General features: G+C 38.8%; 2 protein-coding genes across 4 annotated transcripts; one reads left to right on the forward strand and one right to left on the reverse strand.

Annotated features, from left to right (window-relative positions):
• The first annotated feature begins 11139 nt into the window (after positions 1-11139).
• On the forward strand, positions 11140-14940 carry LOC4326348 (mitochondrial carrier protein CoAc1). Its single transcript, XM_015765687.3, has 7 exons — positions 11140-12284; positions 12384-12469; positions 12562-12772; positions 12985-13114; positions 13856-14040; positions 14130-14261; positions 14445-14940. Exons 1-7 carry the CDS (start codon positions 12111-12113, stop codon positions 14547-14549), a joined length of 1023 nt encoding a protein of 340 aa, XP_015621173.1. The 5' UTR covers positions 11140-12110; the 3' UTR covers positions 14550-14940.
• A 436-nt stretch (positions 14941-15376) lies between these two features.
• On the reverse strand, positions 15377-21377 carry LOC4326349 (late embryogenesis abundant protein 19-like). Of its 3 annotated transcripts, none has more exons than XM_015765688.2 (5): positions 20973-21377; positions 20108-20281; positions 19336-19473; positions 16119-16280; positions 15377-15878 (listed from the first exon to the last, which is right to left on the reverse strand). In XM_015765688.2, exons 2-5 carry the CDS (start codon positions 20256-20258, stop codon positions 15532-15534), a joined length of 798 nt encoding a protein of 265 aa, XP_015621174.1. In that variant the 5' UTR covers positions 20259-20281; positions 20973-21377; the 3' UTR covers positions 15377-15531. The 3 variants fall into 3 exon arrangements, with proteins under 3 accessions (XP_015621174.1, XP_015621175.1, XP_015621177.1); XM_015765689.3 differs by having other exon boundaries at positions 20977-21196; XM_015765691.3 differs by having other exon boundaries at positions 17027-19473; positions 20973-21102.
• Between the last annotated feature and the right edge of the window lie 879 nt (positions 21378-22256).

Genomic DNA, 22256 nt, shown 5'->3' on the forward strand with positions numbered 1-22256 from the left:
TATATGAACTTGAGATTAAAAATTTTATTGATAGGAGAATACAAAGACATGTTAAGAGTTAAACTTTAAAGGTAACACCAATATATTTGTAATAAAAAAAACATTTGCATGTGTTTTACATTATTTTAGAAAATTTAATTGTGAAACACATAGTACACACTAAATGCTATTATATCAACTAGAAAGGTAGCACACGCGTTGCGTGGGCATATATGATAGATTTCATTTAAAAAACTTTAATAGACGGGATATCAACAGGATGATACCCACCATGAAAACCACTATTTCTCTATAAATTTTCTTCATCGCATTGCTTAGATAACTTTTCCAAACTATTTTTTAGCTTTCAAAATAGTAATATTTAACACATCCCTATAAAAAACTATATATGATCTCTTCAGTATAGAGTTATATTTAGTTTGTTTAGAAAACGTGTCTAACTTAAAAGTAAGGTGTTTCTTATTTAGTTGAATGTTTAGTGGCTTTTTTAACAAATCCTATTAAACTATTATCATTAATAAATGTGTTTCATTTGTAGAACCAAGTTAGTCACCTTTTTGGTTGGTTCAGATTGGTGCAAGTTATTACATACTTACATATAAATTAACAAAGACATCTTTTGTAAGAAAGTAAGAACTAATTTTTTTACAAACTTATTAGATTTTATCCAAATAATTTGATTTAGTCCTTTTGCCATTTTACTTTAGCATTATAGATCTAATTTAATTATTATGCAGTTATATACAACGATAAAATCTATATCATTATTAATTTTTCATAAGTTCATAATTATTTGAATGTCACGGTAAAGTTAGAAAATATAACCCCCAAAGTGACATATGAAAATTTAAATTACAGTGAACATTGTTTTCTAAATGTAAAACAATCTAAAGAGATAAATGGATCGTGTGATTTCGGGAGATGAATTTTTTTCTTTAAGATAATTATAGGGTGTTACGATTTCAAGTATAAACTTATCCATAATAATGACATACTTATAGTAAATATGGTTTTTAACTGTAAAATTATTAATCATAAATAATCTAGCAACATAGGCCGATCATGATTAGATACTATGAATCTAACAACATAAGCATATAAGATTAGATGTATGATTTAAATGCTTTCAAATGTGTTCGTAGGGATAGAGTATACATATGTGTATTCGTAGAGGATAAGTATGCACGCGTTGTGAGTGTTTGGTTTTGTTCTGTGTCTTTTAAGAAAATACTATAGTTACTCGTAGGGATAGAGTATACGTATGTGCATTAGTAGGGGATGAGTATGCGTGCGTTGTGAGTGTTTGGTTTTGTTATGTGTTTCTAAAGAAATAGTTGCTTAAATGTTTTTATATAAATTTTGCTTTGTAACTAATAGAAGGAAAATAAGAGATATAATAGAATGAAGAGAAAATAATAGGAAAAGAAGATGGTACGGTCTACGGTGTACGTACGTATACGCACGTCACACAAATGGGTGGGATCCAGATTGAAGGTAGATTAGTATTTCCTTTCTTTGTAATCTAATAAAAGAATGGGTCCACCAGTTTAAATGAAAACCGATGGTTTGATGTTATTTTTACCACGTGACAGCTTAGGAGTATTTGTAGGGTGCCACATGGCGCTATAGGAGCGTTTGTAGAAAGTTTAATAGACTTTTAGTATATAATAATAGATATTACGAGCGACAAGAGAAAAAAAATGGAGCGAGTAGTTGCGTCTGCAAATAATGCAAATTAATATTTGCTGCCAAGAGATAAATGAGAAGATCAGATCGTCAACTCAATTAGTGTGCAGCAGCCACACATTCGATTACGATGTAAGCATTAATGATGGTGATAGAAATATGCCAGCCGCCTCTTAATATTATCATCTACTTGCATTTGACTTTCTTTTGTTATGCATATTGCACCAATTGTGAGAGATTTGTACGAACTGAATGATCGAAAGCTACAAGGAACAGCCAACAGGATGAGCAAAATGCAGTGTACGATCCAATACGGAGTGGCGTGTTTATACAAGATGTGACTAGGCTATTTGGTTTGACACTGCCTTTTTCTCTCGATGTTTGACTTTTTATTTCTCAAAGTTTGGTACCTTAATTTCCAACTTTAATTTTATTGTTAATGTTTGTCCAAACGTAGGTTTCTAAAATTTGGTATAGCATGCTAAATACTGATAAAGTTTTGGTGGTAAATTATACTATTTAGCATCATACTACTAGTAAATAGTTCTGCATGCTGATTAATTTGCATGACAAAAGGGTCATTTATTGGAGCTGGAAGCTTAGAATTAATCATCACAAAAAGACCATGATCGAATCATGATCCTAATCATATTGGAGATTTTTGTAGTGTGCATCAGCTATATGCCTGTATATCTGCAATCATTGCTTTATGATAAGACTATATTCTGCTGGAGACAAAAAAAAAAGAGCGAATAGGCCGACGACACAGTACCTGAAAATTTTATTGTTTTCGAGCATTTGCTATCAGCTATAAATATGAAAATTGCACGGCAACTTGCCATGATCGACGACGACCACTTGTGAGCAACTTGACATATTATTTTTTACCTACTTGTTACTACTAATTAATTAACTGCTCTGGCAGTGACTCGCGACATATATGTCGGCATGTTGAGCCCGACCAAAATTACCAAAAAAAAAGAAGGAAAAAAGCAGTACTAATCTCCAATCAAAATCCACTGGCAACAGAGTTTGCAAAAAACCGTGCGAATCGGAGCAAAAATTGAACAGGTTAATTAACGGACTTGACCGTCCAATTAAATCTTTGCCCCATTTCTGAATTCTGATGAGTCACCTTTCTCTTCATCATCGTCGACATGCCCTTTTTCTCTCTCTGAACATATCTTCGTACGCGTAGAGCTGGTGTTAACTTTTTGGAAAGGGAAGAAACATTCCTGAACCAAACAGAACAACTTTCTGAAAAGATTTTCCTGAACCAAACGCAAACCTTTTTGAAACCGTCCTACTGGTCGATCGATTTCAGCAGACCCAATCCAAAACTGATCGCATGCGCACTGAGTTCATTTAAGTTCTGCAGAGATCGAATTGATCGATCAACCGTCAATTAATCAGGTTTCCAGTCAACGTGGAAAATAAACTGGAAATTTTTAGGAAATCTGGGGTCGCCGGCAATGTTAGTGGCGAGACTCAAATTAACTTTATAGCGAAATGGCATTTAGTTCGATTCGTCAAGTCAAAATCACGCACGTATAGGATAGCTTGGCTGGCGACCATCCATGCAATGCCTGAGATGAAAAGGAGTTCGATTTATTGTGTCGTACTGTTTACTCCACTATCTTTACGTAATCTGCATGACAAGCACCTAGCTAGGCATGCAGAGAAGCACTGAAGCCGGCTAATTTCCTCGAAGGAGGCATTTTGTGCTCTCGATCAACTTACGGCTTGGTGGGGTTCGAATCTTATGGAGATAAATATGAAGATGAAGATTAAGTTTTTTATACAAAATAAGGTGGTATTAACGTATGGTTAATTGAGTTTTAATTATTACAAATTTAAAAAATATATTAATATGATATTTTAGAGCAACTTTCATATAGAAAGTTTTCGCACGAAATGTATTGCTTAGTTGTTTGAAAAACGTGCCAAAAAATCTTAATCTTCATCCAACTCTTGTTGGAGAAAAGAACGGGAGTGTGCTTATTCCTACTTATTGAAGTTGGTTTTACCTATGAAGGAAGTATGAATATCCAGCATAGTTAATCCTGTTTCAGAAATATTTCTGTATAGAACCTTAGAAGTATAGTAGTACTATATTGTCGAAATGCATAACATGTAACCATACAGTTTTCTTTATGATACTATCTATCTTGATCAAACTTGGAGGATTTTGCTAGTTTTCTTTAGATAGTTTTCATCTAATTTTCTATCTTTTTTCTACAAATGAAAGGGACCTAAAACATTCTCGGTCAATATTATCGAGTACTCCTACTTGTTTGTGCCGAGGAGGAAGATGCAGGGTACTTCACTACTTTTGTGTTTTTGGAATTGACCTGTAGAATGCAGAGCAGCAAATGCTGGCTGGCTGCTGGACGATCTGGAGCACCGTGTTGAGTGAGATGCAGCGACTGCAATTTTCTACTTCCCGTCCAAATTTGGACTTCTTCGATTATTTTGGAATCAATGCAGTTATTCTATAATTTGAGCCAAGAAGTTTCAGGGAATGTTTCTGCATGCGCACAAAAATTCAAAAGTACATTTTATTCCTATAAACTATTTTTGCCACAACATTGTTGATTTGTTGTACTACCCTAAACTTCGCTCAACAAACTCTATATACCTTTATTCAAACCCTGATTCTAAGAGGCACCGAAATATAATTTCCTCATGAAAAAAGGGCGAAGCCTGTTTTGCCCGTAAACTCTACTCAGTCCATTTTACACCTGGCCTAAACATAAATTCAGTTCTCTTTTACCTCTTATTTTTAACCAACCGTTACAGGATGTGTCAATTTCATTGAATATAGTAGTAGTAAAAGTTACATATACATGTATGAAAGAACTATAAAAAGGGACAACTCCTAAGATATTAAGTTCACGAGGTGTTTTGCTCATGCCTAAGCCCAAATTTTGGCTTCGATTGTCTTTCAGAGGGACCTTTTTTTTTTCTATCGGAGATTGCGTAGACTTTTGGCGCCACGTTTCTTGGACTTCTTCCTTGCATCCATGCTGAGTTTCAAAAGAGAATAGTTTTCCCATCTCCAGTTGTTATTGCTGTCGTTGCCGTAAAGAGTAGCTTGTCGGATTTGTCGCATATCCAGCCCTACTTATGTCTTTTTCGTTGCCTTCCACTGGTGCGCTATAGCCATCTTACCCTTAGCGCTCTCGAGAACTTTTTCAGGTTAAGCACCCCAGCCCTCTATAAGCTATTGGTATACAAGTTCTTGTTCAGTTGACTTTACATTTTTCGCTCATGATGTTATCAGCTCTTGTCCAGAGGAACCGTTTGTTTGCCAAGCACTTCTTTTGAGAGAATTGTTTGAGCCCGAAATGCTTTGTTTGAGAGAGTTTATCGTTGGGTTATAGGACAATTACCCACTATCAATTGTTTATACACACTACCTCTTTTGAGTATTTTTCTTGTTTCCAAAAACAAAATTGGTGCTATGTATGCAGTTTTTTATGAGCTAAAAGATTCCCTTCGAATCATGTATATATCACATCTGGTATGATGAGACATATATATATATATATATATATATATATATATATATATATATATATATATATATATATATATATATATATATATATATATATATATATATATATATATATATATATATATATATATATATAGTAGAAGGATATAATTTCTATAGGACCATAATGGGACATCACTTATAACATGTTAAGAAACCACAGACTACGTACTAATGGACCGCTCCGTTTTCCATGCACATGAGATGGGTTCCCAACCCATAGAAACAAACACAGCCGAAATTTGTGTGGAACCTAGCTTTTTTCAGAAAAAAAATGAACGCACGAGATATAGTGCAAAGTTTCATAATTAATATAACAAAAAAAACAAGATTACAACTTTGGGATATTAGAACTGGGAAGAAAAAAACAAAGCAAACGCATCACCGTCGTACATTGACACCTCCTCACATAACCCAGCAGAAGGCGCTAGTGCCAAGCCGTCCACCGGTATACCTATAGAAGGTTCGAAGATGCCCCTCCTCTCCCCCCTCCTCCCCAGACACTGACTCCACGCAAAAGATCATCGACGAGTTTTCAGTTATCCTCTCGTAGAAGGGCTAAGGAGAGCGAGAGGGCGAGAGAGAAGGAGATCCACTCGTCCCTCGCGCCAATCTGATGATGACAACCAAGAACCACCGGTGACCAAACCGAGAGAAGGCGATAAAGGCAGGGACAAGACCTCCAAGGCAAGGTTATGACACTTTAGGTGCTACTGTCGCCCGTCCATCTAGACTAGGTTTTCACCTAGATAGTCCTACCAGGGAGACGAAGGGTGGCCGCTCAATAATGCCCCAAGAGGGGCGAGGGGGAGGGGGTTGTTATGGTGTCTTATGACATCGTCGTTGCTGACTCAAGAAAACCCAAGCTAGGCTTTCACCAACAGCGCCCTCTCAACCTGTCATTGCCACTCTAAAGTTCAGCCACCCAAACAACTCTACCAACTCGCAGCTCCACTGCCGACCACCCTAGACCCGCCTTTGTCAGGTCTTTTGTGCCGCCAACGCTGCCTCCCGTAGCCCATGCCACCGTCACCCACACCGGCCACCATCTCAGTCAGCAACCTCCTCCTTTCATATCAACCTCACCAGCACCCATCACTTGCCGTTGCCGCCATGCCGTGAACTCCTTGCTATCCGCGATTGCTGTCCTTTCACTACCATTGCTCCGCTACTCCAGCCAAATCCGGCACGGGGGCACCGAATCCAGTTGCAGGGGAGGTGGGGTTGAATATTTGGCCACAACGGCGCTGGTTCCACCGCCGTGCACCGCGTGTCCATCACCAGCAGCTCCCGCCGCATCACCTCCACGGGTGCACCTCGCCGACTTGTTCGTCGCGTCGTCTCTACCGGTCGCCTTGCTACCTCGATTCCCTACCATCACACCATTAGTACGTACACTACAATCACCCACCCATGTTAAAAGACATGGAGATCAACTGTTTTTTTAGAATAGGGTAATTTTAAATTGTGTAACACTTGGTATATCTAAGGGACGCAGATTCAGTGACATTCCCCGTGACATTCTCGGTGACATTGAGTCACTGACATGTGGGACCCACGTGGGTCCCACACGTCAGTGACTCAATGTCACGGGGAATGTCACCGGAGCAATGTCACCGAATCCCAATCCATATCTAAGATACCAAATTCTTTAGTATAAAACTTTGGTATATTTTCTTATGGACCGTAAAATTTCTTCAATAAGGGTACCTACCTTGACGGTGATCCATTAATACTAGATGATAGAACATTATGAGCCAGAAAAATGTATATGTGTACAAATTGTTTTTTTAATTTGTTCTAAAGATAACTAGATGAATTATATTATCATGATCTACGTATTTTACATCACGGGCCACATTAAAACTAACCGATTAGTATAGGAGTATGAATTTAGGAACTATCAAATCATGAAAAGCTGCAGGTAAGACTCCACCATATTGAGTAAATTTTGCAATTATTGATTCTGAATTTTATAAAATAGTGAAAACATGAAAAATATTATAATTGAGACCCCAAATTAACCGGATACAACTCGTTATTATTAATTAAGAATTTTGAAATTTATTAAATCATGTCAAATCTACCAATTCGAATAGAACTTAGTTTTTATTGATTTTGAATCTTAACCTTATAAATTAATACATGAAAAAGCTAGCACTAAGACTCAACCCTAATACAACTCGATATTATTAATTTCAAATGTACCATATCAGAAAAATCCCTTTAATTATCCTAAAAAAAAGACTTAGTATATAAATATTAATATAATAGCTTTGCAGTGCGCGGTTTAGAGACTAGTTTGTTGATAATCCAACATGGATTGTATTCTTTAGTTATCTCTCTGTTTTTTATTACTTGATTGAAAATTTTCTAAAAAAAATATGTTGGATTTTCTTTTTCCACTTAGTTTTGAAATAGAGAGGAAAACAAACAATACAGAATAGTTAGTTGAATGGATTCAAAAAGAAAGGAGTTTCATAGCTAAGAAAATAGATGTTAGAACCGAGGTTATTTTGCAACCACGTTTATACGAAAAGGTGCCAAATGCAACGATGATTGAGTGTTGAGCTCCAGTTTTCTTTTGGTTTCAGCCAGAACATTGTGGAAACTTTGGGGGGGAAAACCGTGCTTCTTGAATGAGAGCTTCCCAAAGTTTGATTGGAAATTACTGAAAGATTGTTCACAAATATCCTCGGTCGGTTTGAGACCCCCCTATTTGAACTCCTACTTCATATTTCAAGCTTTTGGACCTGTTTGGCATAGCTCCAGCTCCAGCTCCACCCCTTCTGAAGCTGGAGCACAGCCAAACAGTTTCAGCTCCACTAAAACTAGGAGTGGAGTTGGGTGGAGCTCTCTCACAAAATGTACTAGAGTTGTGGAGCTGGGTTTAGGTAGCTCCACAACTCCACTCCAAACTCAATTTCTGAAGTTATATTTAGAAGCTAGAGCTATACCAAACAGGCCCTTTGAGCATTTTCAAAAATGCATAGCTTATACAAGTGCATTTGGTTCAACATTGTTTTTTTTCAATAAAATGGGAACGCGCACTCGAGTTATACTAATATGTACTTCCTCCGTTTTTTAATAGATTACGCCGTTGACTTTTTCTCACATATTTGACCATTCGTCTTTTTCAAAAAATTACGTAATTATAATTTATTTTGTTATGAGTTGTTTTATCACTTATAGTACTTTAAGTGTGATTTATATCTTATACATTTGCATAAAATTTTTAAATAAGATGAATGGTCAAACATGTGAGAAAAAGTTAATGACGTCATCTATTAAAAGAGGTAGTATTTAGCTGTTACACGCATACACACACGTACACAAACACGTGCGACGCTAGACTTTGACTTACCGAGCTTACCCTTTTTTTTTTGGCAGCGACTAGCTAACTGTAGCTATATACTCCCTCCATCCAAAATGTTTAACGCCGTTGATTTTTTAAAAATATTTGACCGTTCGTCTTATTTAAAAAATTTAAGTAATTATTAATTTTTTTTATCATTTGATTTATTGTTAAATATACTTTTATGTATACATATAGTTTTACACATTTCACAAAAGTTTTAGAATAAGACGAACGGTCAAACATGTTTAAAAAAATCAACGGTGTCAAACATTTAGAGATGGAGGGAGTATGTCTTTCGCTAGATCTTTACCTGTGCTACACTTACGTGTTTAATAATTAATCAGTCGATTGATGCATGTCATCTAGATGAGCCAGGTGTCGATATATCCTTAATTAACGTGTTACGCATTCTGGAGTAGTATGTTTGAATATTCAAGGGCTCTACCACATGCGTGCCAATATATATGTTCATTTACATGTTTAAATAAGAATTATGTTGTGCCATCTTGACCAAGTCTTGCACGCTACACGTACAACGTGTGTTAAGTCAAACTAGCTAAGAAATAGCAGAGAAAGCTAGATGTTGTGCACGTGCGAAGCTAGTTAGCAGATTAATCATGCTGATTATCTGGGAACAATCGATTTCAGAAAAAAATATTTCAATAGATCACTAGTATTAGTAAGTGGCATAAAAAAGAATTGAAAAAAAGATTGAATTTACGTGTAGATTTGGACCTAAACAGAAAGAAAGAAATGTTTTGTGAGAAAAGGGAAATAGCTGAGTGGGCTTAAAAGTCCATCAAGATTCAGCCCATCCAGCTCATTTTAGGAGGACAAATGGGGAAGATGTTTTTATAGATGCCTTTCCTCGTGTTCACTCTACTCGTCTATTCGCCACAGTATCAACCTTTTTTAATTTTCTGTTAGCATGTTTTTTAACTATTAAATGATGTGCTTTTAAAATAAATTTATTTTTTAAAGTTTATAATAGTTAATATTTAACTAAACATGTGCTAATGAATTCTCTTATTCCACTTGTCCTGAAAAATCTCCAATAGAAGAGAAACGAACGGGTGGGACCTATAAATATTTTGTATTTTAGCCCCTTCTATTGCACTAGTACTCCGAAACATTGCACTCAACACCCTCAAAACTACAAAATAATATAAAATATTACTCCTCTTACCATCACCATCCTCCACCCGTAGTTGGCGCCGGCACCATGCCACCATCTCGGTGCGGAAGAAGCCAATAAGGATGGTGGTCAATGAGCTCCCCATAATATGGGGTAGATTGGGTCATCACCTCTCCGTCATTCCCTTCTGGCCCCTACTCCCGTCATCGATGACGACACCACCCGCCGCCACCACCCCTTCCTACCCCGCTTTGACCACACGCTCCCCGTCACCAAGTTGTGGTCTTCTCAGCCACTGCGATCTCCTTACCCATCCATCGTGGCATGACAGAGTTGTCTCGGTGACAACGCACCTCGAGCTGACGATGATATGCTTATGGCAGTTGATGTATGGTAGTCCTCTATGGCTTGGTTGCGCGAGCATATCACATATTTTGGGGATGGTGATGGATGGGGATGTCCTGAAATTTCTCAGCCGCGTGAACGTTGCCCTACGCTAGGACACTTCACTAGCAGCATGGCATCCATGCCTTCGCCAAGATACAAGTGGCTTCGTGGGAGCACGATAGTGGCTTACGTAGACGAGAATCTTCTAGCTGGATGGACACTCGTTTCTATGCATCCTCGTCATCTATCCGTGAACAGTGTAATCACACGCTAGCACAGTGACATAAAACCCACCTGATGATGTTCTCAATACATCCCTCTCGCTGCATGTGATTCCTATGAGGAAAAGGGATTACCGTTGCTTCAACAATTTTACCCGCCGTATTTGTAGACAATGTAGATTGTAACGGTTGCCTGGCAGGCTGCCACCATGTAAAAAAGGATTATTATTCTTATTTATTTAGAGTGTCAGTTCTACGGTAAGAGATGGTTTGCTATTTGCTAAGACTTGATACTACTACTTGTAATATACTCCCTCCATCCCTAAATATTTGACGCCGTTGACTTTTTTAAATATGTTTGACCGTTCATCTTATTCAAAAACTTTTGTGACATGTGTAAAATTATATGTATACATAAAAGCATATTTAACAATAAATTAAATGATAGGAAAAGAATTAATAATTACTTAATTTTTTTTAATAAGACGAACAGTCAAACATTTTTAAAAAAAGTCAATGGCGTCAAACATTTTGGGATGGAGGGAGTAATACACAGTAGAACCTATACTTCAATAAAAAGATTATCTTTAGTACCCTCTACTTTAATTCACACATTTTAGATCCTCTCTCATTTTACATCGCTGTCGCTGCTGCCTGTGATTCCTGCGAGGAAAGGGTGGGGGACAGGGGGAGTGACTAGCGTGGTTGCTACAGCGCTACACGTTCGCGTTTTGCACGCGGAACCGCCCCCACCTTTCTCCCTTTCCCCTTCCTCCATCAGCAGCAGCAGCACGGGCCTGACCGTGACCGTCCCCCACGTCGTCCTCCCCACACACGCGACGCCAGTACGCCACTGCCAGCGCGAAACAAGCAACACACGCATTCCTCCTCCCGATTCGCTCGCGGCCGCACCGCACCGCAGCTCTCCTCCTCCTCCTCCCCCACCCAAACCCACGGCGGCAGATTCGATCTCGAATTCTCGAACTCTCTCGATCGAACCCTGTGCCCTCTGCTCCCCGCAAAATCCTCCGCATTTGATGAGTAGTCCTATCACTCTTCTTCCTCCCCGCGCAAATCCTCGCCGCCACTTGGATGCCAGGGAGCTCCACCTCGCCGCCGACCACCACCACCACCCTTCTCTCCTCCGCTCCCCGCCGCGGCGCCTAGGCCGCTGCCGCCGCCGATGGGCTAGGAGAGGAGAGGGATCGCCGCCTCCCTGCGATCGCCACCGGGGGAGCCGGACCCTCTCCGCGAGATCTGGTTAATTGATTTGCCTACTACCAGTATTCCGCTAGATTCTGGACCGATTCCTCTCTGTTGATGCAACCACTGTACAGTTGTTGCTTTCCTTGATGATCAGAAGGAGCTGGCGATTTCGGAGGTGAATGCGTTGTTTCATATGGGTTTGCAGCTTATGCTACAACAGCTATCTCCGATTTAGTTTATTACCTTTGGGGAGCGTAGAGATTGGATTCCGCTTTGCGTTTTCCTCTTTCCTGCGAGATTCTAGCTTATCCTTCGATTAAACCTATTCGCGCGGCTATTAGCGCAAGTGGTTAGGACGGACGCAGACTAAAAAAGGTTAGGTTATTAGGGATTTGGTTTTCCATTTGGATTGCCGATTGCGGGAGCATATCCTATTGGGAGATTCCGGCACTGTAAAGATATCCTTGGCAACTGAGTTGATTTAATGTTAATGTTAGTGGTGGTGGGGAGGGCAGATAATACGCATTCTGATCTGCCTGTCAAGTTGGGGGAGAAGAGATGGGTTCCTCACAGGAATCCACTTTTTCCTCCGCCTCAACGGCCGCGCAGGTGAATGCCTGCGCGCTGGACTTGCTCCCGGTATACGCCAAGGAGCTTATCGCCGGGGGTGCAGCCGGTGCATTCGCAAAGACTGCGGTAGCGCCGCTGGAGAGGGTCAAGATCTTACTGCAGGTTTGAACTGCTCAGAGTTCCATTTCATTATTATGTGGTAGCTGAATGACATCTCAGCTTATGCCAATTTCTGAGTGTACGTATGCTGTTGCTTTCTAGACCAGAACTCATGGGTTTCAATCCCTTGGTATCCTCCAATCATTGAGGAAGCTGTGGCAGTATGAGGGAATTCGAGGCTTCTACAAGTAAGTTACATGGAGAAAATACCTTACCTCAGGCTCTGGCTGCTCAATTTAGTATCTTAATTTTTATTTCGTGTTACTTACTGTTCATGAAGGGGGAATGGCGCCAGTGTGCTTCGGATTGTTCCATATGCGGCATTGCATTACATGACTTATGAGCAGTATCGGTGCTGGATATTGAATAATTTTGCTCCATCAGTGGGTACAGGGCCTGTGGTTGATCTATTGGCTGGCTCAGCCGCAGGTGGGACTGCAGTTCTATGTACCTACCCATTAGACCTTGCTAGGACAAAGCTGGCATATCAGGTATTGCATGCCCATCCTAATGCTTTGTTGATTGTCATCTTTAGTAGTCAAGAATCTCTCTCAGTAGAACTATCACTGAAATTATTCGACAATCAGCATTAGTAGTTCGCTAGTATTTTCCAGCAAATATTAGTAGTTTCTGTGATGCCATCCTTGCTAAGGAGCCATTGGCCATGGATTGTATGTAATAATTTTCTTCATAATTGCTCTAGGTTTCAAATGTGGGCCAACCTGGCAATGCTTTGGGAAATGCTGGTAGACAGCCAGCATATGGTGGTATCAAGGACGTTTTCAAAACTGTTTACAAGGAAGGAGGCGCACGAGCTTTATACCGTGGAGTAGGTACGTCCTGTCTGACAACTCCCTTTGCTATGGTTGAAGTTAGCATCTTTAGGTTTGTTAGTGTGAGCGTAACATAAAATCATATTTCTTCTGATCTGCTGCATTGTTGCATAGTCTGCATAATCTAGTGCTGCGCATGTTGTGCAGCTTTCTTTAGACTGCATCAAGGAAGAAATCAAAATGAACAACTGATTGTACATGAACCTATGTTTTCTTTTTGGTCATTTTGGGCACTTATGCCCTTCAAAAAACAATGTGTACTACAAAAAGACGAAACACATTTTGCACAATTTTTTTTGCTGGCACACTTGTTCCAACATGTTGCACATCTAAGGATTTTCTAAGTAAGCAGGCAGACAAACCAAAATAGGTTCATATCCACATAGGACCTAAAATCCACCTTCTGTTTCAAGTTTTCTGTTCAGCAAGCTCAGATTAATGACCCATAAGCATGCAGAATTGCAGTGTATTCTAAAACAAAGGCACCATCGTTTAGTCACCCTCTAGTTCCAATGAATCAAGACTCTATTTTGGTGATCTAAAAGACAGTTGCCAGGATGCCATATATGACTGTAGCTTACAATAAATTAACACCATTTGTATGCTGAAACCTTTGTATATGAAATTCCTCGTTATTGTGGTTACTGTACTAGAAGGGAAAATTTGTATTGAGATATTATCTTAGAATTTATTTAGTCCGTGTACAGTTGTGTTAAAATTTTTTCTTCTAATCAATCTCAGGCCCAACTCTGATCGGTATCCTACCATATGCTGGACTAAAATTCTATATATATGAAGACCTGAAATCGCGAGTTCCAGAGGATTACAAGAGATCTGTTGTATTGAAACTCTCTTGTGGTGCTTTAGCTGGTCTTTTTGGGCAAACCCTCACTTATCCACTGGATGTTGTCCGAAGACAGATGCAGGTACAAATTAAACTCTCAGTCAAAGATAATCTGTGCGTTATAATTTAGATTGCAATGCCTGATTAATTCTTCACCTGTCCTGCGTTCAGGTTCAGAATAAGCAGCCCCATAATGCGAACGATGCCTTCCGTATAAGAGGGACATTTCAGGGTCTAGCACTCATTATTAGGTGCCAGGGGTGGAGGCAACTCTTCGCTGGCCTAAGCCTTAACTATGTGAAGGTAATAATCCCAACTGAGTTTCCTATAGAGAGAAGGCAAAATAAAAAAGGAAGTGTACTAGGTCACTTTTATTCTGTTTCAGTTATGTGCATCTATTGAAGAATAGGGACAACAGAGATGCTCATTTCAAACTGATCTTAAATATGCAGTGATATCCAAAATATGAACTTATCATGTTTTCAGGTCGTCCCTTCGGTTGCTATTGGTTTCACAACATATGACATGATGAAGAATTTGCTGAGAGTGCCACCCCGAGAGAGACTTTATCAATCGTCTGGTAACGCATGAAACGGCACTGGCCTAATTGTATCAGGACAAAGTGAATTCAATAAACTCCACCCGGTGGCGTTGTATTTTCAATCATAAATTCTATCGCTATGTTGCATAGGAGGGAGATAAGTCGTAATTAACTGTTTGATTTGTAAATAATGATAGTCATTTGAGTTACTGTAGACTTGGATAAGCTTGTGTATTGAATGTGCTACCTGTATTATACAATTTGATCAAATATTGCAACTGAGAGTACCCTGCATGGGTTGTACATATACTAGTATTAACCATAATTAGAGATCCCTTTTCAGTATTTTCTACTTAATACATCAACTATTTGTAAGTAATATTTTGGAAGCAGAGATCATGAAATATGAAAGGGTAAACACCATGTGGCTCTTAAATTTAATCAGCCTCTGGAGCTTCATTTGGTTGATTTTCTCTTTGGCACTTCCAGTTCTTGTCTGAATAGATGAATGGATGATAGATTTATCTGATTTTGTGATAATATTTGAGGTTACAAATGAAACCTGGGAAGTGCGCCCATGATAATGTAAAAAAGGAACAGGGCGTAAACTAGTTGCCACTGAAATTCAATCACACAATCTACACATCATTTAGAGGAGTAATAAATAAGGAAATGGTTCAGTGTTTTGTTAATCCACAGCTTCAATTCAGACCATCATTCTAACCAAAGGAATTGCATTTTTGTTCTAAGCACAGGAAGCCCTTTTTTAAAATAAATAAATAAATTCTTTCATTCACATAAGTAAGATCAAGCTCACAAGGCTAACAAGAATTTCACAAAGTACTCTTTGACATACATCCATCAACACATAAAAGGATAAAACACCAAAAGCAGACAATTAACTCTGAAGAAAACACACAAACTGCAAACTGTACACCATCCCACAATCCCATGCACATCATTCTTCAGTCTCCAAGAACACACACACAAAAACAAAAAAACAAAAAAAATCCACATCATTTTCTTCCAAGCTTAATCTTTCTTCTTGTTCCCAGGGTTGCAGCACCTCTCAAATATCATGGCAAAGAAGCCCTTGAAGTCGAGCCGCTTCGACGGATCATCCTTCTCTACATCTCTCTTTGATTCTTCAGGCTTCTCTCCTTCTGCTGAAGTTTCAGCAGCAGCAGCCTCATTGGGAGTTTCAGCTGCAGCTCCTTCTGTGTGCAGCTGCTGCTGCACAGCTGTGACAACGGCCTGAATCTCTTCCACAGCTTGTACTACCACACCTGAATCTTCAGACTTGCTGGCAGAGGCGCCCTCGTCGGCCCTTTTCGCAGTCTCACCTTCCTTTGCCTTCTCCTCAGATTCATGTTCCTTATCTTTTGATCATGTGTAAAATTATGGGAAAAGATGTAAGAAAAGTTAATATTCAGGTTTTGGATGTTCGGACTATACACAATGCAAGTGCTTCTATAGTTCTATTTGTGACAATGAGATGTGCTTCCTTTTTCGGGAATACGCGTAAATAATGAAATGCCTACTTATCATGCAACCATATAGTTGTCAGAAATATGATTATCCTATCCTAGGAAATAAGACATCTCAAAAGAAAGATTTACCATGTTTTCCCAGATGTAAAGCATGAGCAAGGCTGCTGATGTCTTCCTTGACCTTGTCCAGCTTCTCCACCACTTCTGGGTTACTCTTCACTTCCTTGACCTTGTCCATGACTTTGGTTAAGGCTTCCATATCTTTCTTTCCTTGTTCTTCACTTCCTTGCTCTGTGAAAATTCAACAAGAGTTCTTATCAGGGAATGCTATGTAGTCAGAAGAGTAACAGAAAAGCCTATCCTTAGCATTTTAATGTCAGGAACATCACAAAAGATCCTTCAGGTTTGTCAATTGCATCTGCTAAGATGACAATAAGCATGTTACTACTGATACAAATGACGCTTGTTTCTGATTGCAATTTTCAGGAGCATAGAAAACATGGCGTATCGATTGGCCTCGTGTTATGCTATCAAGAAACTGCAAAGCACAATGTTTGCATATATAAATTCAGAAACAACATATATAAATTCTAACTGGGTATGAGAATTCATGGATAGTAAGGAGGTAAACAAGAACTGAATTAAGAAGTGACTGGATAGAACAAAATTCCTGCAGAACTTATATGACAAGAAATTCAGACAAGAACTATAATCAACAACAAAGTGGAGTGATCAAGAATCACACTCGTCCTATGTTCTTCCAAATCCTCTAGCAAAACCCGATTTACTGTAGCAGCGAACCCCAATCAAGCAATCATCATTAATCAACACAAACCAGGGTGAGAACCACCCAGTCACAAATAAAATTGAAAGGAAAGCACTCTATGCTTCCCAAATATAAGCAGGAGAGTCCAATCCCCTTACAATCATGCAGTCAAAGCGAAGTAAAAGAAAAAGGAAAACAAAGCTTGCAAGAACAAAAATATCTCATCTTACGTCTTGGATCAATCGAAGCAAAGAGAAAGACAGTCATTTACCAGTTCAAAGCTGCTGATTGGATGGAACTGAAGCTTTGGGATAATCAGGGGAAGCTAAGCAGAGCTGCAGAAGAGAAGACTGAAAGCTTCAAGCTTTCAATGTGAACGAGAAGACTGAGAAATTCTGAGCTGTTGGTTTCGGGTCTCTGTATAGGTGCACTAATGGAGCCCCTTGATCTGGATTAAAAAAGGCTAATGGTGCTGTATGATATATATATACAGACAGAATACAGGAGCATCATACATGGTAGGGCAGTTGCTGGAGAGTGACAGCTAAATTGACACCGGCAAATTGCAGGCATTGATTGTGGTTGGTCGAGGATGATTTTGCAGTGTGGCTTGCACGATGTAGTTTTGACAGAGTGTCATTGGCTCATTGCTCCAACTGGGTCAATCAAATACCATAAAGGGTGATGATTTTTTTATTGTTATTATTTTATTTTCTCTGAATCTTTATTTGTTTTACTTGATCCTAAGAGAACCTAAGAGAAGAGCATGAGGAATAATAGTTGGATCCTGTGCTATTTAGGATTTTGTTTTCTGGTTTCTTGGTTGGAAATTGGAATAGTTGAGCTGAGTTGAGGGTTTGGTTGTACTAAGGTCAACCTAATCATCTGTCACATGGAGGCCAACCAAGGACACAAGAACATGTTGCTTGAGCTGTAATTGTCTCTTAGGAATTTAAAATAAAAATATATTTCCTGTATTTAGCTAGCAATGATCTTTTGGGTATGAGATGTGTAGTGAATTTGTTGTGATTCTTTTGTATGAACAGCTCTCTTTATGGACAAAAGCAAAGCTGGAAAATGGTATCAGGTACTACTTCCTCAACCACACATGCCCAACATCCCAGATAATCATTGTGCACAAAAGTAGCTTTTACTTTGAAGTAAAGCTAAGTAATCCTATAGGCTAGGTGACCTATTCTTCTGAAGCTAGGGAACTGCAATCCTGCAAAAATGAAGTTCTTGCAAGCTATGGAATACTCAAATGCAAACCATAATTTGGTCTCTGGACACTCCAAATAGTAATCCTACATGTGATTATTAGAACTTAGTCAATTTTTCTCATAATTTTGGTTGTTAGTCATTTTCCATGTTAACCTCTGCATTTTCTCAGATTTAAGCGTCTGGGTTTTGCTGCAAAATTCATCATGGTATCATTGGAGAACAACCAGCCTGTGTTCCTTTGGTGTTTCCCGTGGTTTATCTATTTGAACCAAAACTTTTCAGTCATTTTCTATTGAAAATGTGTTACCTACTGATTCTCATGATCTGAATCAAATGATCAGTGGAACTACTACCTTCTAAAAGAACCATCTGTTATGTCTTCTCCTTCTTCTTTTTTTTTGGCTAATTACATGGTTTGCGGATTTCCTACCAAGGGGGCATACATATCTGAAAAGGATATCTCACCTAATAAGGGAAGTTGTATGTTGATGCAAAGATTAGGTAGCTCCATCCATGATCTAGTGGTATTTATCACGTTTCAATTTTTTTAGGGGACTACCACATCCTAATTTGTAGAACAAAAGCATCAATCTGTCATTTTTCCACTTTATATTTTACGGTACAGTGTAAATCTTACTGTAGAATTATTTTTTTTTGGGAGCTAATCTTTTCAGTGCCAAGTACTTTCAAGTACCCAATGTATTATTTTTTTGTTGAACTTAGAAATTGGTTTCAGTCTGTAATTAACTTTTAGAGTTAATTTTACTTTGGGCCACCTTTTATTACCGATGTTTCGCTTTGGACCACCTTAGGACCAATGTTTTCACTTTGGACCGGGTATTTTTACCTTTGTTTCACATTGGACCACCCTCACTCTTTTATCCATCTACATCCAACTTGTAATATGTCGAAGAAATAGTCTTACATATAGCTGTGGCAGTTCATTGACGAGTAGGAGACGGCGTAATCAAGATCATTCATATGCTTGAGAAGAGAGTTGGGTGGTCCAAAGTGAAATAAAGGTAAGTTTACCCAGTCCAAAGTGAAAATATTGTTTAAAGGGTGGTCCAAAGTGAAACATAGGTAACAAAAGGTGGCCCGAAGTGAAATTTACTCTAACTTTTATGAATTATTGTGCAGGGTCCAACTGGAAGTTGAAAGTTAGAACCACGCCAACAACTCATTCTTTTTCTATTTCTCCATGCAAAACAAAGAAAAGAAATCAATCTAGAACACCTCTCGAATACAATTTTGTAAGATGCAGGACTCTGAAGTCACTTTAATTTTTTTATTATAGATAATGGGAAGAATTTCATTGAGAAGAAGTCACTCTGAATTGGGTGTAGTGCTGTAATTTACCTAGTTCCTTGGACTGGCTGGCCTCTGAATGGCCTCCAATCTCTTTGGCTTTCTCAAGAACACCAGATCCTCTGCGCAAGATTGCTCCGATGGTTGTCTTCACATCATCTTGAAGGTTTTCAGCCTTCTCTCCGGCATCTACCGATCGATTTCAAAGGTCAGGGACTCATGACAATATTGAAAGTACAACATATGATCTGCTGTCCATTAGGACTTTGAACAGCTAATGTGAAGAAATATGCAAGGCACGAACTCCTTTTCATTTCAATTCTGAAACAGAAAAAGAAAAAAAACTTCATCTCTGATTAAGTAGTGCATTCTCTCTACTTTGATTAATTATTACATGTTCATGTGAGTATCAGAATTTTTCTTGTGTAGGTGTGTAGCATATTACCCACTATAAAAAATAGTAATATTAGCTGTTCTATTTTCCTGTGTTTGACACTTTTTAAGGGCATTTGCATGTCTGTCTCAGGACGTGTGCCAACAAAATATCAGCGTATTGAGTTGGTAATCAAGCAATCGTACTATCCAGGCATCTGTTAATACACCAACATGCACAAATCATAATTCGACGGTCAAGCATTCGAAGTTCAAACCCAAATCATTCGTATTTCCTTATTGCTGTCAAAACTCTTACATGCTATTAATGTCAGATACTTCCTATCATGGCTAATACTTGAACTCAAAAGGACGAACAGGCTTGTTTCAACATAAATAGCATTCCTGTAAAGTAGTTTTTTTGTTGCTAAAAATGAATGGAATGGCTAACCATTCTTTGCTGTCTGGAGAGTTCCTGTAAGGGCACCAAGTCCTCCCTTGGCACTGTCGAAAATGTTCTTCCCGCGGCTATCTTTGTCCTTCTTCGACGACGATCCATTGGAGTCCTTCACTTTCTTTGAATTCTTTCTCTGGAAAAACATCTTGTTTTGTTCTTCCTCTTGCACTACAACAGTTCATGTAGAAAGGGAGAAAATGTAAGCAATCCACCAGAATCAGATTCACAAAATCAAAGAGATGATTGTATATTTGTATTGACTCTTGATATATTGTTGTTGCAATCGCCAAGACCTATCGCACCATCTATCAAATCTAGTTATCAATTTTATTGCCTAAGATTAATTTCTTTATTTCTTAGAACTGCCTGGATCATATTCAGAACAGCCATGTAATGCAGTTCATGCTAACTTCAGCACTGCCAAGCTCCTTCATCTGAAAAACTACACAAAACCCAGAAATTTCTTCAATTCATACTAGTTCACGTGTTGTTTGGACTAAGAGAGAGAGAGAGAAAAATGGACCACACATGGTTTTGCAACATGGTTTCTACTGATTCATAACTCAGGCCAATTTCTTCCTAGTTACTGAAATTTTGAGGGAGGAATCCCAACCAAATGTGCCGAAACTATTGCAAATGAAGAAAAAACATGGTCTAATCTAATCAGGTGACCAAGAACAACACATATGCCCTTAACTCATGGCAAACAACACCCTAACAAACTCATCATTCAACCGACCCAGCTAAAAACTCATTCATTCCACTAAACTTTCAGGGTAACACAACAAAAACAAAAGTAAAAAAGAAACAAGACAAGAAACACAAGCATGTGAGCATGTGGGGCATATGCATATCTTACCTACCTCCCTTTGATAAGTTGATATGAGCAGCAAATGGAGAGAGAAGTTGCAATGGAGATGATGAGAGCAGATGAGAGAAGAGAAGAAGACAAGAGAGGAGATATGCAGAGGAAAAAAAGTGCTCCTCCTTTTATGGAGCTGTTTAGTTGTTGCTACAATTTAAGCTAGTCAACAGGTTACCCTCAAGGCCTCAACCAGCAACCATTTAGCCTCTAATTTCTTGATATTTTTCCCTGGCTAATAACTTGCAGAGCTGAACATTTCGTTTCTTTATTGACTCGACAACATGAGACCAAAACTAATTGGTTTCTGTTTAATTTCTGATATTGTTGTAGATATGTCATCCTGTGTTTTGACTCAACCAGCACAACTAATCATGTTTATCAGAGAGAGGTTGTTGCACCAAAGAAAGGTGAACACATGCCATGCAGATTATATCTTAAGTATTTTAGTAAAAAATATGTTAGTTGAATCTGAAGTGTTACACAAGGAGTCCCCTTGACCTATCTTGTACACTTTCTTTTGCTTCTTGCAGCAGCACAGACAATTGAACCAGTCTTCACATATACGGATATACCTCACGTGTATCTTGAGAGTTTGATGTGACTAAATTATCTTATCCTGTCACTTCATGAAAAAAATTCATGTTCAGATACAACCTTGGATCATTCAGATGCCAGAAATGATAAACCCGGACAAATTATTGCCCCCATTTTCAGAAACATACACCGCTATATGAATTTGTCTGCGCAGTTTGATGGAATTCTGGTTTGTTATTCAGAAACAGCACCTCTAAAAACACTGAAAATGACAGGAAAAATGTACATTTTTGCTGCAGATTTCATAGCCAAACAACTCGTGCTCCAAAGATCTCCCCTATTATCAGAAAACAAAAAAAAAAGACTATTCCTGATTGACAGAAACATCTGAAAATTAAGAGCGATAGGAACGGCCGGCGCCTTAAATCGAGATAATTAAGCAGGAGCAGATGAGGGGATGAGAGAAGGAGGAGCCGGCAGACAGCTCACGACGCTTTTAATTAGCCAGTAGCGAGAGATTAAGACCTGCAAAAACATCAATTCCAATGGATTTAACGAACACGAGGAAGAGGAAGAAGATGATGAAGCTCTCCCGCTGCCATCATCATTGCTCGTCTCTCGCGGCCAATCGGAGGATGAACACGTTTATGTCGGTTCTTGCTGCGGGCATCAAAATCAAAATCAGAAATTTAGCGAGCCATCGATGGCATGTGTGTCATCGAGAATTGGAGGCCCTGTTTAGTC

Source organism: Oryza sativa, chromosome 1 (assembly GCF_034140825.1).
Source record: "Oryza sativa Japonica Group chromosome 1, ASM3414082v1".
Classification (NCBI taxonomy): Eukaryota; Viridiplantae; Streptophyta; class Magnoliopsida; order Poales; family Poaceae; genus Oryza; species Oryza sativa.

What these genes read in the sequence shown, in the direction of transcription:
- LOC4326349 (XM_015765688.2), bottom strand. Translation starts at nt 20,258, where the DNA reads ATGTTTTTCCAGAGAAAGAATTCAAAGAAAGTGAAGGACTCCAATGGA. An exon ending in TCTCCAGACAGCAAAGAATG is followed by an intron (nt 19,474 to 20,107) that starts GTTAGCCATTCC and finishes ATCGATCGGTAG; the next exon opens with ATGCCGGAGAGAAGGCTGAA. An exon ending in TTTACATCTGGGAAAACATG is followed by an intron (nt 15,879 to 16,118) that starts GTAAATCTTTCT and finishes CATGATCAAAAG; the next exon opens with ATAAGGAACATGAATCTGAG.
- LOC4326348 (XM_015765687.3), top strand. Translation starts at nt 12,111, where the DNA reads ATGGGTTCCTCACAGGAATCCACTTTTTCCTCCGCCTCAACGGCCGCG. An exon ending in GGACAAAGCTGGCATATCAG is followed by an intron (nt 12,773 to 12,984) that starts GTATTGCATGCC and finishes TAATTGCTCTAG; the next exon opens with GTTTCAAATGTGGGCCAACC. An exon ending in AGCTTTATACCGTGGAGTAG is followed by an intron (nt 13,115 to 13,855) that starts GTACGTCCTGTC and finishes AATCAATCTCAG; the next exon opens with GCCCAACTCTGATCGGTATC.